Genomic DNA, 15,918 nt, shown 5'->3' with positions numbered 1-15,918 from the left:
GTTAACAGTAAAGTTGGTTATAGAGCAGGTGATATACTTTAGGTGTCTTTTACAGAAAAACAGTTTTAATTACAGTATTCATTGCGCTATTTTTGGTCCGAAATTTTTCAGGAAACCGAAAAATATAAATTTAATAAAACACTTTATAACGTTACCCTAAAATTGCTTACCTCAAATATCTGTTACAATTTTTCATTAATATAAATAAAACTTTACCCCTCAAGGGTTTTTTCAGTGCGACGCCGAAGAGGCTCGCTCTATTTCCTACAATTATTCGACGGAAATGAGATTTCGGATTAGACCGCCGCCTGATGAAGACGTCTACAAGATGGACCGAAACGAAAAAACAATTAAGCGTAGACAGAATTAGGTAATATGTACGAAAAATTGCAAGGGTTACCATCTTTTCATTTAGCGATACATAGGATAAGCCACAATTTCAATCAGACCATTATTTTTATGTGTACTAAACGAGGTATAATTAACTTTCACCTAATATTAACGCTTACACATTATCGTAAATATGGCCAATTTGCCTCGAACCAATTAAGAACATAATAATTCAACATAATCACAACACCAGTTACCGATATCCTAAATGAGATCATATGTTGAGCAACTAGGCGAACCGTATTCTATGATAAATTAACAATTTTATTCAACACAATTAGCAAGAACAAATTATACTAAAACGTTGTGATTTATGCTATGTCATTAGGAATGAATTATGGCCCCAACAGCATTTTAATAGCGCGAAAAGAGTAGTCTAACTTAGGAGCCCTGTTACTTCGTAGCCATTTACCTTCACAATATTCTATACACAACTCCGTTAATTAAAAGTTAACAAAGCCGGCGTCTAATTGGATGGTTTATCTATACCTACATATAAATATAAGTCACAGCACGTACACCACCGTTTATTATAATTAAATACTTTATTGTTGACTTATTTCATCCTTAAACGTCCCTACCTTCACTGAAAGAAATCCTTACAAATCCATTGTTCCCATTAACTGTAAATCATAAATCTCTGCCCAGCATTCGACCAAAAGCAACAAGCAAATGACCCGTTGAAATTTTTCTAAATTGCATACAAAATGTCTCTTACAGACTTGTGGGTTCTGACGGCTATTACTTACAACGCAATATCAAATTGCTTTCAATTTATTTCGCAATTGCCGTCTTTGAGTTTCGCTTTGTAGGGGCCTCTGACGTCGGTCCGAGGCAACAATAAAATGTATTCGTCTCCGGAATGTTTAATATGGGGAAAAGTTTAATAACGCGTCCGGGCGGGCGGCGGCGGAGAGCGGCCCCGCTGCCGGCCCGCTGCCGGCCGGCGGGCCGCGGGTGGTCAGCGCGCCTCACCAGCCGACTACGATAAATCAAATCTTTTACCTTCTACGTCGCTGAGAAAAATCCCTATTACATTCACAAACATTTCTTCCAGGGCGAGTAAAAAATTACAGTCCAATTATACCTACCTATGAGACTTGTTATACTTCTACTACAGCTCATGTTATACGTTTCATGTTTTCTTACTATTATTCCTTTGGAAGGATATTAATCTATGAATTCATAAAGGATCAATAAAGGGTATACCCGTATAACTTAAACAGTTTGCAAAAGATACTGCCAATGCCGCGCTTGTTCTCTATGAAGGGTTGTGAGTTCAATTTCCGCACTGATCGGAGGTAGACTAGTCTACCTTCTAGATACACTTAAAAGAGAATAAAAACTTATTTAAACACTTATCGCATGCAGTTTCTTGCCAATTGACTCAAGTTATTTAACTACCTTCATGAGTGTCAAAAAGTAGAGTTTTGCTTCTAGGTATGTATTATATTTGTACAAAAAAAATAGATAGGTACTTACAATTATATGTTTAAGATTAAAAACACCCAGCCAGGTATGAGTTAAACGTTTAATTAATTTTAACTTTATTTTAAACTTCATATCGTAATAGATACTTCTTTCTTAATGATTTAGGTGTATTTTTGTTTAAATTAATTCCTTACTTTGAAGATTGATTTAATATACATTTTGAAGAATTCTTTAATAAACCTTAAACAAGTACCCTGGTATTTCTTAATAAGCCACCTTCTATGGAAACATTAAGTAGACAACTTCTGTCAGCGCCTGTTTCATTACGTATCGCCATAAAAATCATTCACTCATTGTTAGGTGGAGGCAACAGAGGCGGTGTTGTGTTTTAAAAAACTGTTGTAATTGGAAACATTGTGACTGCAGCTCATCAAGACATAGCAACGGAGCTCGGCGGCTCTGGTGTCTGCGCCGTCGCCGACACAATGCCTCCCTGACGTTAATTAAATGTTAACAAACGCCCTCGTCGTCTAATTGGAACTGTTGCCTATTATCCTTACCTTTCGACGCAGAGAATAACTTCCAACCTCGTGAATTGTACTTCAGACTTTTTACTCCGGTGTCTTCAAATTGACTGGGCCTCATTGCTTTTGTTTTCAAAGATAAGTACGCAGCCACTCATTCGGATACAAAGCTTTGTAATTGCTTGTACAATTATCTTGTGAAATAATATGAATTATTCCGTCTGAAACACTGACTTAGAAGATAAAGTTATTAAGGCCTTCGTTAAAATAACATTTTGATAAGACGAACAGATTTGGCTTAGAATCAACTTATTGTTGTTTTAGTTTATATTAAGGAACTAAAAAATGTCTAGACCTAAGTCTATATATCGCGCTTTATTATTATATAATAAAAAGTGTACTTTTAAGTTGGCACTTTAAAATGGTTACTTGGGACACTAATGCCTACTTACAAAAAGAAAACGCAACTGAAGTACAATCACGTGAGTAATGTTCTGTCCAATACTAAATCTCTACTATAATAATTTTACCACCTTAGGACAAATCTTATTTCCCAGTGGTAGTATATCTATTTAACAATGAAAAATGTAAACTGTGTGGAAAAGGCCGTTTGATTATTACGCATTCCCGTTTCGGTAAATACAATGTAAAACCTAATCTTCAAAGGTGGTAAACATTAAAATGACAAAGATATCATTTGAAGATTAAATTCTTTATAATTAATAATTATTTTTAAGAAAAAGAAACATGGCTTTGGAATTATACTCTTAATCGTTTCACAGTATACTTTTTAATCTGTGAGTAACTTAACTTTTAACTGCTGGCAACACAACCAACTGTCACTGTCAAGCTTAAATATCAATAGGTTTTGTTTTGAATTTAAAATTTATCACAAAATTTAAATGATAAGCAAGAAACAACAGGGTAAATGTTAGTTTTTTAATATTTTGGAAGTAAATTACAAAATGGCTCATTTTTTACCGGGTAGACCGGGCGGTGACTCTGATTCGGACAGCGACGAAGATTATGGATTTTACGACAAGCCGGTACGTATCTAAAAATATTATTGTAATATGCTGCTAAATATATGCACCAGTTATCGTGAAATTAGTGTTACTGTATTTCCCATTCTAATATTAGAAATATTGTAGATAAATGTAGATAACTCTTCAATTTATTTTTCACTTTGATTTTTCGCAAAACTCTGTAGTCAGCTAAATACCGTCTCGTGTAAAGATCTCAATAATTTAGGTTCTTAAACTCAAGTAAAATATGCATTCTAGATTATTTTTGATGGCTTATTATTTGAATTCTTTATAACTGATTAAAGTAATAGTCTTTACACGAACAGAACATGTGTATAATATTAAAGAATTTGTTATCATTTCAGCCCAGAAATTACTATCAGCAACAGCAATTTAATGAGAAAAAAAAGATTGAAATTGATTTGCAAGATGCCATTATAAATGGCAATATGAAAGATGTTCAAGAAATTGTTACTACTCGTAAGTAATGAAAGTATTTTGTATTCCTTTTTCCATCAAAATTATTGATAGCTAAAAGAAAGCGGTTTTTAACTGTGCTGTCCAACAACAGTGTATCAGCATATAACACAGACACATACTACTGATCAGTTATGATAAAACTGTAAGTATATTTCCTATCTAATCTATTTCCTCATTTATTACTCAATACATGCAATTGATAATCAAATTAACAATTTATTTAATACAGTACCTCTTAAAGCTTTATTCATGCCATGCCTTTAAAATTAAAAGTAGGGTAAAGTAGGCAGTAGCAGAAAACTAAGGCCCTAAGTGGCCCAAGTCATCACTTTCTACTTGCAAAAAAGGACAAATCCAGAAAGTGTTCCAATGCTTGGAATATTTAAGTACTCTTGTGACAAATAGCCAGAAGCTGGCAATTTTCTTCGGAGAAAAATAACAAAAATCATATTTTCAGGCAAAGAATTTCTGCATAATTTAACCAAAAAACTATTTTCTTATTTCAGGCTTAAATAACAATGTGAATGTTAGACTAGACAGTGGTTGGTCAGCGCTGATGCATGCTAGTTTCCATGCACAGGACAAGATTGTTAAATACCTATTGGACCTAGGCGCTGATGCAAATTATCGTGCAGGTGGGCAATAACGCCTTCTATTTGTTTGTAATAGTTGTTTTACTAGCAAAACTCTTACTACCAACAAGAAGAAAGCAATAGTGTAGAAATAGATTAACCAAACGAGAAGATATTTCTTGTTATCTTACATGCAATCAAGCATTCCATGTCTTCTTAAACTTAGGCTCATATTAATAAACTAGCTGTTGCCCGCAATTTTGTCAGCGTGGTTAGAAGATATAAGTTATGATTTATACCTGCCCTGTATTTTCCCATTTTCCATTGTATCTTCACTATCTTCGGTCCTATTGGTTGCAGCATGATGATATATAACCTAAAGCCTTCCTCAATGAATGGTCTATTGAACCAGTACTTCCTGAGATTAGTGTGTTCAAAGAAACAAACTCTTCAAATTTATATATTAGTATAGATATGTATACACATACCTCTTAAATATCCAGCATTTTAAGAGACTAACTGTAGTTTATTTGATAAACTACACTTAGTCTCTTAAAATGCTCCTCAGACAAAACAATAAAATCATTTTTTTTATATATTTCAGATTCAATGACACCTGTGATGACAGCTTGTTCTAACAGCAGTGCAAGTAATGATGCTATCTACAGCATTGTAACAGATTTGATTGAAAAGGATTGCAAGCTCAACTGTATAGATAATTATGGACAAACTCCTTTAATGAAGGCTATTGGCTGTGGCAGAGTTGCCGTTGTCCAGAAATTTATGGAGTTAAAAGTTAATATTGAAATTAGGGACCTCCAAGGATGGACGGTATGTTTCTTTTATTAATTAATCTTTTAACATAATTAAAAGTATTAAAATAATATATGTTATGTGTACATTAAGACAGAAATCTTTTTATTCTATTAAAAATTTAACAAATTCAAGAACTTCAGTGTTTATTTAGTTTATGATTTAAGAGAAACATCTAGATTGCACAAAAGTATGAAATATACAAATAATAAAGTTGACAGTTTGATTTTAGACTACTGGCTACTGCCTACTTCATTTTTCATGATGACTTTAAAAACATGATTTATTTTTATAAACATCAATCAGTCAACTCAGCCTATTGCGGCCCATTGCGAGTCATACACCTTTCCTACTTATTTACATATCTTGTGACATATTTCAGGCGGTATTCTGGGCAGCTCACCACAATCAACCAGAAATACTAGAAATCCTTATAGCTCACGGCGCCAGAATGACTGAAGTCGACAAATACAACAGATCAGTATTAGATATAGCAGAACTACATGAATATAATGAAATCGTAGAAATATTAAAGAAGCATCTTCAAATACCCGAAGAAGTTGAAGATCCATATTTCAATGAAATCACTACTTGGCATGATTATTATCCAGGTATTAATAAGGGACAAAAGTAAGCAATGCTCTTGTAAATATTACCCTATAGCGCAGACCGAGAAGAGCGTGAGTGTTTTATGACACTTGAAATTTAACATTCTGGCTATTGATATAACATCCATAATTGTTTGAACATAACAAAAAAGTTTAGCATCGCTCGCGGCCTTTCAGCGCAAACTATCAAAAATAGTGTACATCGTATACTCGAAGTCTTTACTCGCTTGCATATATTCGAGAACTAAGAAGAATGTTTCGAGACCGCGCGAGTATTACTCTTCCCAGTTCTCGGTCTGCGCTAACCCTTACATAACTATCAAAAATCATAACACAAAACTTTCACAAACTAATGTCTTTTTCAGACCAGAATACAGAAGTGAGATTCCTCATCTTCTATATGGGATGCATCTGGAAAATTTTACTTCTGCCTTCATGAAGACAGGAATGGATTTAAGAACCTTCCTCTTGCTTGAGGAAGATGATATGCTCAAACTCGGTATGGAGTTGCCATATGAACGACAAAGACTGAAGATCGGACTGCGAAACTTTCATAAAAGGAATTGGAAAATTAAAGCCGTTGTAGGCATGACTGCGCAGAGACCAGAGAATTTCAGGTAGCTATTGATAGTATTGATATAATTTAATTGAGGATTTAAAAGGTACTCGCAATCTCGCTCGCAAGCGCAAAGGTATTTCATACCTTTTTCGCGGAGATAGACTACGATCACGTGCTCTATTACACCAGACATTACAAGCATTTTTAGATCGCATACTTAAATGCTTGCCTTACGCGGGATTCGTCCTCGCGGCACGTCGCTTACTCGAAGTTACAATTAATCCCACCAATGAAATGCTACCAAACGGTAATCGATCTCAAGTGTTGGCTTCTATTTCAGACGACTTAATTCTTTTTTTTCTTCTTTTCATTTTTCAGTATGCTCAACTATTTAACATCTTTGGGGTCTCATCTACATCAAATATACGTGTTAGAAGCAACTCTACAATATGTATTGCGTGAATACAATAGAATCCAAGACCAAATTAAATTTGAACCTCCTGACTCGCCAATACGTGAAAAACTGACTTCTGCTGCCAAAAAACTTATTTTTAACATAAACTGTATTCGAAAAGCTATGAATAGAGTGAAGTACATATTAAAGAAGGTAAGAACAACTGATGACCTGGATTCGTTCTTACCGAACTGGTCACTCGCGGCTCATGACAGAGACAGGTGGAAGAAGAGTGGGGAGGCCTTTGCCCAGCAGTGGGACATTCCAGGCTAGTAATAATAATAAGATATTATACTGACTTTTGGGATATTTCGGAGATTCTCTTGATGTAAGATAAGAGAAGCTCCCTTTAAAAAAAAAAGTCATTCAATGAACTTAAAGCGATACGTTTTTTATCCGCTAAATTAGGGTCTAATTCATGGATATAAAACAAATACTCGTTGTTGTGACTTCAAATTACAATTTTGCAACTGGCAAGCTGCGGGCTAACTTCAACGTGCTATATGCAAATGATAAGGAATAACAGGCCTGATAATAAGCATAATAATAAATTATTTTTGAAATCCCCTCTATTCCCGCTTTCGCTAATACTTAAGTGAATACCTATTGTCCATCGTATTTATTGAAATAAACATTTCAGATAGCGGACAACAACCCAGAGCCCGCCGATCTCATAAAAGAGAAGTCACTCCAAGACATCACCATGGGTTATGTAACCGAAGCAATGGTCGTATTCTCCATAGGTCTCGTAGTATACCACGTTAAGAACATCGTATCCTATCTAGTGAGGAAGTAAAGTACGTAAACATTGTTATTTAGTATATATTCAGGTTGTGCTTAACGAATTTAAAACTTGTTTTACAATTAATGTGTTAAAATTTCTTACTAATGTTGACAGTTACTTAAACAAGTACAATAAGTGTTATTCTCTTTTTAATTTAATTATTCGTTGACCAACTTCCTGTTTCTATGAAAAAAAATTATTGCCATGAAAGTTCCGAAAAATAAGGTTTTATTCCGTCAACCTTCGCGTTTTTTCTTTCGTATGGTAATGTTACATTTATGCTGAATTGCTTACTGAATTGTCTCCAATCCACGAATTACTGTAATGTGTTTTAAGTTTTTGTGCAAGTAGTTTTGCAGTTGTTTTCTCATTAAATATCCTCTCTCTTGAACTTAGAAGATCGTTATTGTATGAAATCTTTCTAACATTCTTACCCAATTACGATATATTTAAATCTCTTTCAACTTTTTGGAATTTCTTATCTTTGAAAGTCTTCATTGTAGCGTTTAAAATTTAAAACACGTAAGTCAATAAAATTACTGAAAAGAGCTATAATTCATTATTATTAAAAAGTCTCTTCTCTTTATTAAAAAGTGCCCTGTAGGCCAGCCCTGCAAGTTATTGTCCAAAAATTATCGCAATTGGATAATAAAAATGAAAAAAATCCGTTACCTCTTATGAATAAAGTCGAGACACTTTTTTAACATAACATAACTTCCACGAACTACTCTAATTATTTCTAATGGCCGGACAAAATCGCAGACGATGAATAATAAGTTTGGTATTCCCCGGCGTTTATATATGCCACAAGTTCCAAGAATTCTATTGAAGAAAAACACTCGCATTGCACTTATGCCAAATACATTATTGTCAACATTTTAAATATTCACTACATTGATTTGGGTCGAGTTTCTTTGTGTATCAATTTATTTTTAGAACGGTTTGTTACTTTATGAGTGCAGTGAGATTTTCCCTATAACATTAACTATAAAATTGTGAAGGTCGTTGTTAATTCTTGTTCACATACAAATCAATCTCTCTCGCTGTACCGAACAGTTCTAGTTCGTTCGAAACCGGCGAGTGTATAATATATTATTCTTAGCTCCAACAGTAATAGCGTTAAAGACTGAAGCCCATTAATTTTCTAGAAACATAATGAACGATGGTCTTGGATGACAGAGACGGCCTAGTTCAGCTTTGTACGTACATCATGTTTATTTCTGCTGACGTATGGATGATGGCTGATGAGTCCGGTCTTCATGTACCTACGTGCATTAAAAATTATGAGTATCACATGCCAGTTGATGGCAGGCCGGCCTTGTCACTTGCAGTTAGATGCATTTGGGACTGGGTTCTAATTAGAGCTCGTTTATAATTAATTGCACGTCATTTGTATCCATTATTCATGGTTTAGATGCGTCGTAGGTGTGTTCGTCAGTGCGTTCATGCGTCGCATACAACTATGTTTTGTCGTCTATCTTTGTAATGGGCACATTATGTACATTCATTGCAATAATACCTATGTTAACATAGTTTTTATTTCTGACAGTGTACATGTTTTTGCATCAATTATTTATTTTGTCGTGCGTTGTCATTTTGGTTTTACATCGGTACTTGTTTCAGCGCTGAAATTCAGTACGAATCTCATGCAGTTGTCAGCACAGCCACTGTTCTAGGGACGTCACTATAAAAATATTCATCACTGTTTCATCTAAATGTATTAGTCCGATTTTTTAGCCAAATAGTTTTTTAGCCAAAAAACTTTAGTGGACGTATTATATAAAAGGCCAAGAACTCCTTTACGATGTGTCGAATATTTATTCGCCACAACAGTTGTCACTGTCCGCCTCAGAGATTGTCACCGGTGCCGGTATGTATTAACCGGCTGTCAATCCAAATTCTTGGCAACCCTAGCAAACATTAATTAAGAAACATTAACTTATAAAATAGGGTTTATTTTCTTCTCAATTATACTGACAGTTTATTTCCTTTGCCCTCCAGACGAATAAAACATATCGCATACAGTCTTGACCTTTTAAATTTACGAGTAATTATGTTCCGAAATATGGTCGTGCTTCGTGCAAGTAAGCTTAAAGTGTTGGAATTTTAATTGCACTTGTTTATTCATTAAATACCTGATTCATTTCATTTTAGTCCGTGAAAAAATTGCTTTACAAGAATTTTAAAGGACATTTTTCTTTATCCCTGTTTTTGGCAACATAAACGACTATTACAGCCAAAAAATAAGAGTTTTGAAGAATATGTACAATGTTACTCAGATAACAGTGTGTAATAGGACGCAGACTTATTAAAATAAATCTGTTTTCTTTTTAATGTACTGGAATGCGTCACTTTACTCATCCAGACAAGTCGTAAACGTTAAATATAGCTCTGACGATCACTGACGCACTTACAATGTAGCTTTATTAACTGCAAACCGTAACTTTTAATTAATATGTATTTCTGTAGATTTATATGAAACGATTTATGTGCAAAGTGGAATATACATTTGTTGCAATTTGCGAGTGATTTAACCATCAAAAGCACTTAATAGCAGAATAGTAAAGTAGAGCAAAATGAGCACCTACTCAGACGTAAATACCACTTATACTACACTCAAACTTTATCATTTAGTAGTGTCTGATTATACAGGGTGTAAGGAACACCGTGACTTTTCCGTGGGACCTGAGTTCTAGACATGATTCCAGACCCCACTGCGTTGGAATTTTTCATCGGTCTTTTCATGAAAATTGCAGATTTTTTTCGCGTTTTTTTAATTTTATGTGTCATAAAATCATTTTTCCTACGTATTTCAATAATATTTTCATAAACAAAATCATTATTAAGCCGTTTTCACAAAAAAAGGCAATGTAAATGAAACACTAAAAACTGCTCCCGATCAGCTGATTCGTAAAGGTACTCGTCGGTCATCGCTCTCTTGCAAATCTAACCGAAAGTGACGTCAAAACCGAACCAATACTCATGAGCGACAAGCGTAAGAGATAGCGCAACTATTGCGCGCGCACTCGCACGCATTATTCGTAATCCTGCCTACTATTCCTTTAAAAAAAGCCGCGCGCTTTGTAGGCACCGCTAGCCGCCTTTGTCGACACCGCCAGCGCGTCGCCGACACCTACAGCGGTATCGGCGAGTGACGTACCTGTGACACTGGATAAAATAGTACATCGATTTTTGTTACACGGGTTCCATGTTATAAAATAGAAAATCACCTTCTCAGCGTTTATCAACTTATCGTACTACGAAATTTATTAAAACCTTTTATTATTAACAGTTTGTTATTGTTTAGAATTCTGTAGTTCTAAAACATGTTGTTATAAACAATAATTTATTTTTTCTAAAATTATAATTAATAATGCTGAATAATTATTCCAGTCACATAAAACAATTATGTTCTTACACAAAAATACATTTTGTGATTAATCAATTTTAAAGGTTTAAGTTAAGTACTTTATTGTCAAGAATAATTTTACGATATTCACTTCGACCTCATGTAATTTATCGATAAAGAATCATAGGTACCTAGGTCCAACACTACTCAAAGGTAAAACCGAAAGTTCGGCTTTTTTCAAAATAGTACCTATTTTTACTCAGTTTGTTCCTTACGCTAATCGAATGTGCATGTGCAATCGGGTAATTCGCGGACTAATTATCGTGTAGGCAGACAATTTTATTGTGTTAAGTGATATAAGTGCGTGTGTTGTGTGTGTATTATTTAAATTACGATCCTAGTAGCTCGATAGGTTATTTTACCGCCCGGGAGAATGGCAACATGCTAATGTGTTATGGCGAAGCACGTGGCAATGCAAGTCTCGCGATGAACATTTACTGGACGCGGTACTTTTTGCCCCGGGTTCAGCAGCAGATTTTTCGCCGCGCCAAAATTTGTGTGCACGTAGATGGCGGACATTTCGAAATTTTCGAACCTTATCTGGTTAGAAGTGAGCGAGATTAAGGTAAGAGTAGGTTTGATTTAATAATACACAAGACACAGATTGAAGTCAGAATAGTGTAAATTGATTGGTATTTTTTTGTGATTGTTTTTCGTTACATCACAACATTTTTATAAAATGCGCGCGCGTTTCGAATGTTTCGATCGTGTCGCCGAGTGTCGCCCTCCTACCACATTACAGTTCGTGTAAGTACGTACGCTGAGCGTAAGGATCGCGCGGTAACCAATTCATTGCGTGCTCAAAAATGACTAAATCTATAAATATTAATCTCCGACGGTAGCGACTTCTTTAATATTAATTAACACGTTATTTTAAAGTCATTATGCGACTTTGGTGGTACGGTGTTCCTTACACCCTGTATAGTTAGTTGATTTTCGAAGCCCCTTTCACTCTCGGATACGATTTAACTTTTCTAAATATGTAGGTTTTCTACATTTTTGTTAGTGTCATTATATTTCCTATCATATTTAAATTATGTTCCTTAATTTTTGATTTGTAACAAAAAAGTAGTTGGACGCCTGATAAGTCACAAACGTATTTTAATAGAAACCTTTAATTGTCTTAACCGTTATCACGAAAACGATATTCAGTTAAGCAACGTGGTACTTTTGACATTGAAAAGTTTTATATATGCGCATATTTAGCATAAGTGTTAAGATATATTTGAAGGCTGAGAAGATAATTATTATAATAGAATAATTAACAAAAGACAAACATTCGACCTTAGTCTTATCATGGAGTAAATTTCGAACGGCATTTTCGGCTTACAGCTCATTCTCGAAAAAACAGTATTTTGAAATGGGGAATTTAAACTAATTAGTTTACTAAGAATTTGAACTAATATCTATCATGAAGTATTATCATGAATTTTCATGGTATAATCTACTAGCTTTTCGCCCCCGGCTTCGCCCGCGTCGATGTCGGTTATATCGCGTTTCCAAGAGAACTCTTCAAAAGTCCGGGAAAAAAACTATCCTATGTTCTTTCTCAAGGTCAACTCTATATCTGTAACAAATTTCATTAAAATCAGTACAGTGGTTTAGACGTGAAAGCGTAACAGACAGACAGACAGAGTTACTTTCGCATTTATAATATTAGTAGGAATGAGATATGCAATATTGAAGTACTGGTTGCAAATACATATGGGTTGACAAATAAAATGCCTTAGGAATTTATTTCCATGTAATTGCATTAAGTGTTTGATTTCAATGATAAGAATGTTGCACACTTGCATCAGATTTTATCGGGGAGTTCTCAATGCCTATACTGGTTACTAAGTGGGAGTGGCGCCACAGAGAACCTCAATAGTCACTATTTTTAAAAATCCTCTTAACTTTTCGCAATATTAACTAAAATTCAATCAAAGTTTACATCGTAAACGTGATAAGCCTAAGTTCTTAGATATTGCTAGAAAGCAAGCAATATCTAAAAACTTTATTATGTAACTGGTCCCTTATCCTATGTTAAAACTTCCTTAACTTAGCGCAAATCACTTTTTTATTTGGATATTATGACTGCCAAAAATTAAGAACCGAATGTTTTTAGGATTCATGTGTAAATGTATTTACCATAACTCTTGATTGCCTTACCTACCAGTTGTAGTTTTAGTTGATTTTTGTGTAGGATACACGTCCTACGAACACAGATTCAGCAGCTATCTTAAGCAACCTCAAATTTTCAGACAAGAGTTTTGTGTTTTTCATTTTTGGAAGAAATCACCAGGAATTAAAAAAATGTACAGCGTGAATCAGCTCTAAAATGGTGTAGTGTCAATCTACATGATTGTTGTTTATCACTCTTCCAGCCAATTAAGAGCTAAAAATAAGCTCACAAAAATTCCTACTAAAGATATATCTCTGTTCGCCCTTCATTCTGTACTGTAGTTGTCATAAATTTCTTCACACCGTTTTTGTTGCTACATCTTTCGAACATGTGGATCCATACTCTCCTGTTTAATGTACTTCGATCTTTTTTTACATATGTAGATTACCGATGGGTAAAGTCGTAAGTCGTCGAAACTTTCTGACCGGGTGTTAATGTTCCCCCAGCATATTGATCGCCACAAAATCGAATAAAGGCACTGTCAGCAAATTTGCTAAATCGCAATTTTGAAACAGCATTAATGTAATAAAATAGTATGCTAAAGGCGATTTTAGAAAATACTCATTAAGTAACGAATGACACGTGTTCATTTGAGCAATTAAGAGTAATGGTATTACATATCTTCGTTACCCACACGTGTTTGTTCTTTAGTGTGACAACTTGCCTGCCAGTACTTACGAATACTTAAGAGACCATATCACAACAGATTAAAACTAATTAATTTTCCACACATGTCATATGAGTTTCAAGTTAGATTTCAAGATGTTATTCAAATGATGTAATCACTAACTCTGTTTGGCAGCTAGAGATGCGCCGAATAACTATTCGGTATTCGGTATTCGGCGTATTCGGCAATTTTTCCACTATTCGTATTCGGCCGAATTATTCGGTTTGGTGCCGAATATATTCGGTTCTTTTTTTTCCGCCACATTATTCGATGTAGAACTAAAAGATATAACTTATTCTGTTATAAGTCTACGGAAAACTATGAAAAAATTGTTGAATTAAAAAAAACTTTAACTCAGTGTTTATTTTTAACCAAAAATCAACATATTATTTCTTAAACAACAACATTTTACTTATAACCTTCTAGTCAATATTTATTTTAATTTAAAAAACGCTTTAATCAGTCTTTAATCATAAATTATACTTTAAGACCTCCAAACAAAATATTTCAACCATAGAACAAGATAATAATCCCTACTATCACTACATAGTATAAAACAAAGTCGCTTTTTCTGTCATCATGTTGTATGTCCCTATGAACGCTTAAATCTTTAAAACTACGCAACGGATTTTGATGCGGTTTTCAACAATAGATAGAGCAATTCTTGAGGAAGGTTTTAGTGTATAATAAGTTTAGGTTTTATGTAAACTGACAATATTACAACGATATTAGTTAAACATGTCGGAAAAAATTAAGCCATTCGAGAGCTTTCCTCGAGAACGCTGCCAAAACCTTTTGAGTTACAACAAAACTATGTATGGCGGGTTTGTACCTCTTTAATAAATCTACAAAAAAGTCCGCGGTGGTATATGTCTATCTTCCAAGGATAACCCACAATAACCATTTTTATGTGTTTTCTTAATACAGTAAAATTATGGGTTATTTACGAACCTATTTTTAACAATACAGTATTAATCCTTATCCAAATAAATAAGTTAGATATATTATACATGTAATATAGAACAAAATTGCCTTTTACACTACACCAAAAAAGTGAATAGGTAATGAGTTATCGTAATATTAAAATTTCCGCGCGAGAAATTAAAAATCGATGAAACGTAGCGAAGATATCGTTGGCATCTATATACTAATATATAAAGCTGAAGAGTTTGTTTGTTTGTTTGTTTGAACGCGCTAATCTCAGGAACTACTGGTTCAAATTGAAAAAATATTTTTGTGTTGAATAGACCATTCATCGAGAGAGGTTTTAGGCTATATATCATCACGCTGCGACCAATAGGAGCGAAGAAAAAGTCATAACTTATATCTTCTAACCACGCAGACGAAGTCGCGGGCAACAGCTAGTGATATTATAAATGCGAAATCAACTCTGTCTGTCTGTCTGTTACGCTTTCACGTCTAAACTACTGAACTGATTTTAATGAAATTTGGTACAGAGATAGAGTTGACCTTGAGAAAGAACATAGGATAGTTTTTATCCCGGACTTTTGAAGAGTTCTCTTGGAAAAGCGATATAACGGACCTCGACGCGGGCGAAGCCGTGGGCGAAAAGCTAGTAATATTTATTTCTGAAACTAAACAGTTAAAACTTAAAAAATAACATTTTTTTTAATGTTTAATCTTGCGGGCAGCAAGTAAGGAAATGTTGAATGAGACGAGGCAATAAAATTTTGAACCGAATAGTTCGGTTCGGTAAACTTTAAACCGAATAGTATTCGGCATTCGGTTATTCGGTGAAACCACTATTCGGCGCATCTCTAGGCAGTACAGAAAAATTAATAGTTTTTGTTCTTCGCTGTGTATTCAGTTGTCAGGCGCGTAATGTTAAACACAGACCTTTTTATTCGTTTGTGGCACAAATAGTTGCGCAATGAGGTGGCTTTAGTCATCGTCCGGTCTGCCCAAACGTGTTAGAATCCACACTATTGTTTCTAATAACACTATCCGCTTCCTTTGCCTATTCGCCTTGTAAAATGTAGCTTGTAATGGAACAAAAGCCACGCAGTTCACCGTTACG

At 34.5% G+C, this 15,918-nt stretch overlaps 1 protein-coding gene across 1 annotated transcript; it reads left to right on the top strand.

Moving 5' to 3' along the window:
- Positions 1-3,184: 3,184 nt before the first annotated feature.
- Positions 3,185-8,051, top strand: LOC113508366 (ankyrin repeat, SAM and basic leucine zipper domain-containing protein 1). The gene is made up of 8 exons (XM_026891351.1): positions 3,185-3,391; positions 3,736-3,850; positions 4,357-4,485; positions 5,027-5,253; positions 5,618-5,865; positions 6,209-6,460; positions 6,781-7,009; positions 7,497-8,051. Exons 1-8 carry the CDS (start codon positions 3,311-3,313, stop codon positions 7,650-7,652), a joined length of 1,437 nt encoding a protein of 478 aa, XP_026747152.1. The 5' UTR covers positions 3,185-3,310; the 3' UTR covers positions 7,653-8,051.
- Positions 8,052-15,918: the final 7,867 nt, after the last annotated feature.

Source organism: Trichoplusia ni, chromosome 2 (genome assembly GCF_003590095.1).
Source record: "Trichoplusia ni isolate ovarian cell line Hi5 chromosome 2, tn1, whole genome shotgun sequence".
NCBI lineage: Eukaryota > Metazoa > Arthropoda > Insecta > Lepidoptera > Noctuidae > Trichoplusia > Trichoplusia ni.
The sequence above is the reverse complement of the archived record's forward strand: the minus strand, read 5'-3'. Positions and strand labels throughout refer to the sequence as shown.

Coding starts and splice junctions, on each gene's coding strand:
- LOC113508366 (XM_026891351.1), top strand. CDS start 3,311: ATGGCTCATTTTTTACCGGGTAGACCGGGCGGTGACTCTGATTCGGAC. Junction 4,486..5,026: donor TGATGCAAATTATCGTGCAG/GTGGGCAATAAC, acceptor TATATATTTCAG/ATTCAATGACACCTGTGATG. Junction 5,254..5,617: donor GGGACCTCCAAGGATGGACG/GTATGTTTCTTT, acceptor GACATATTTCAG/GCGGTATTCTGGGCAGCTCA.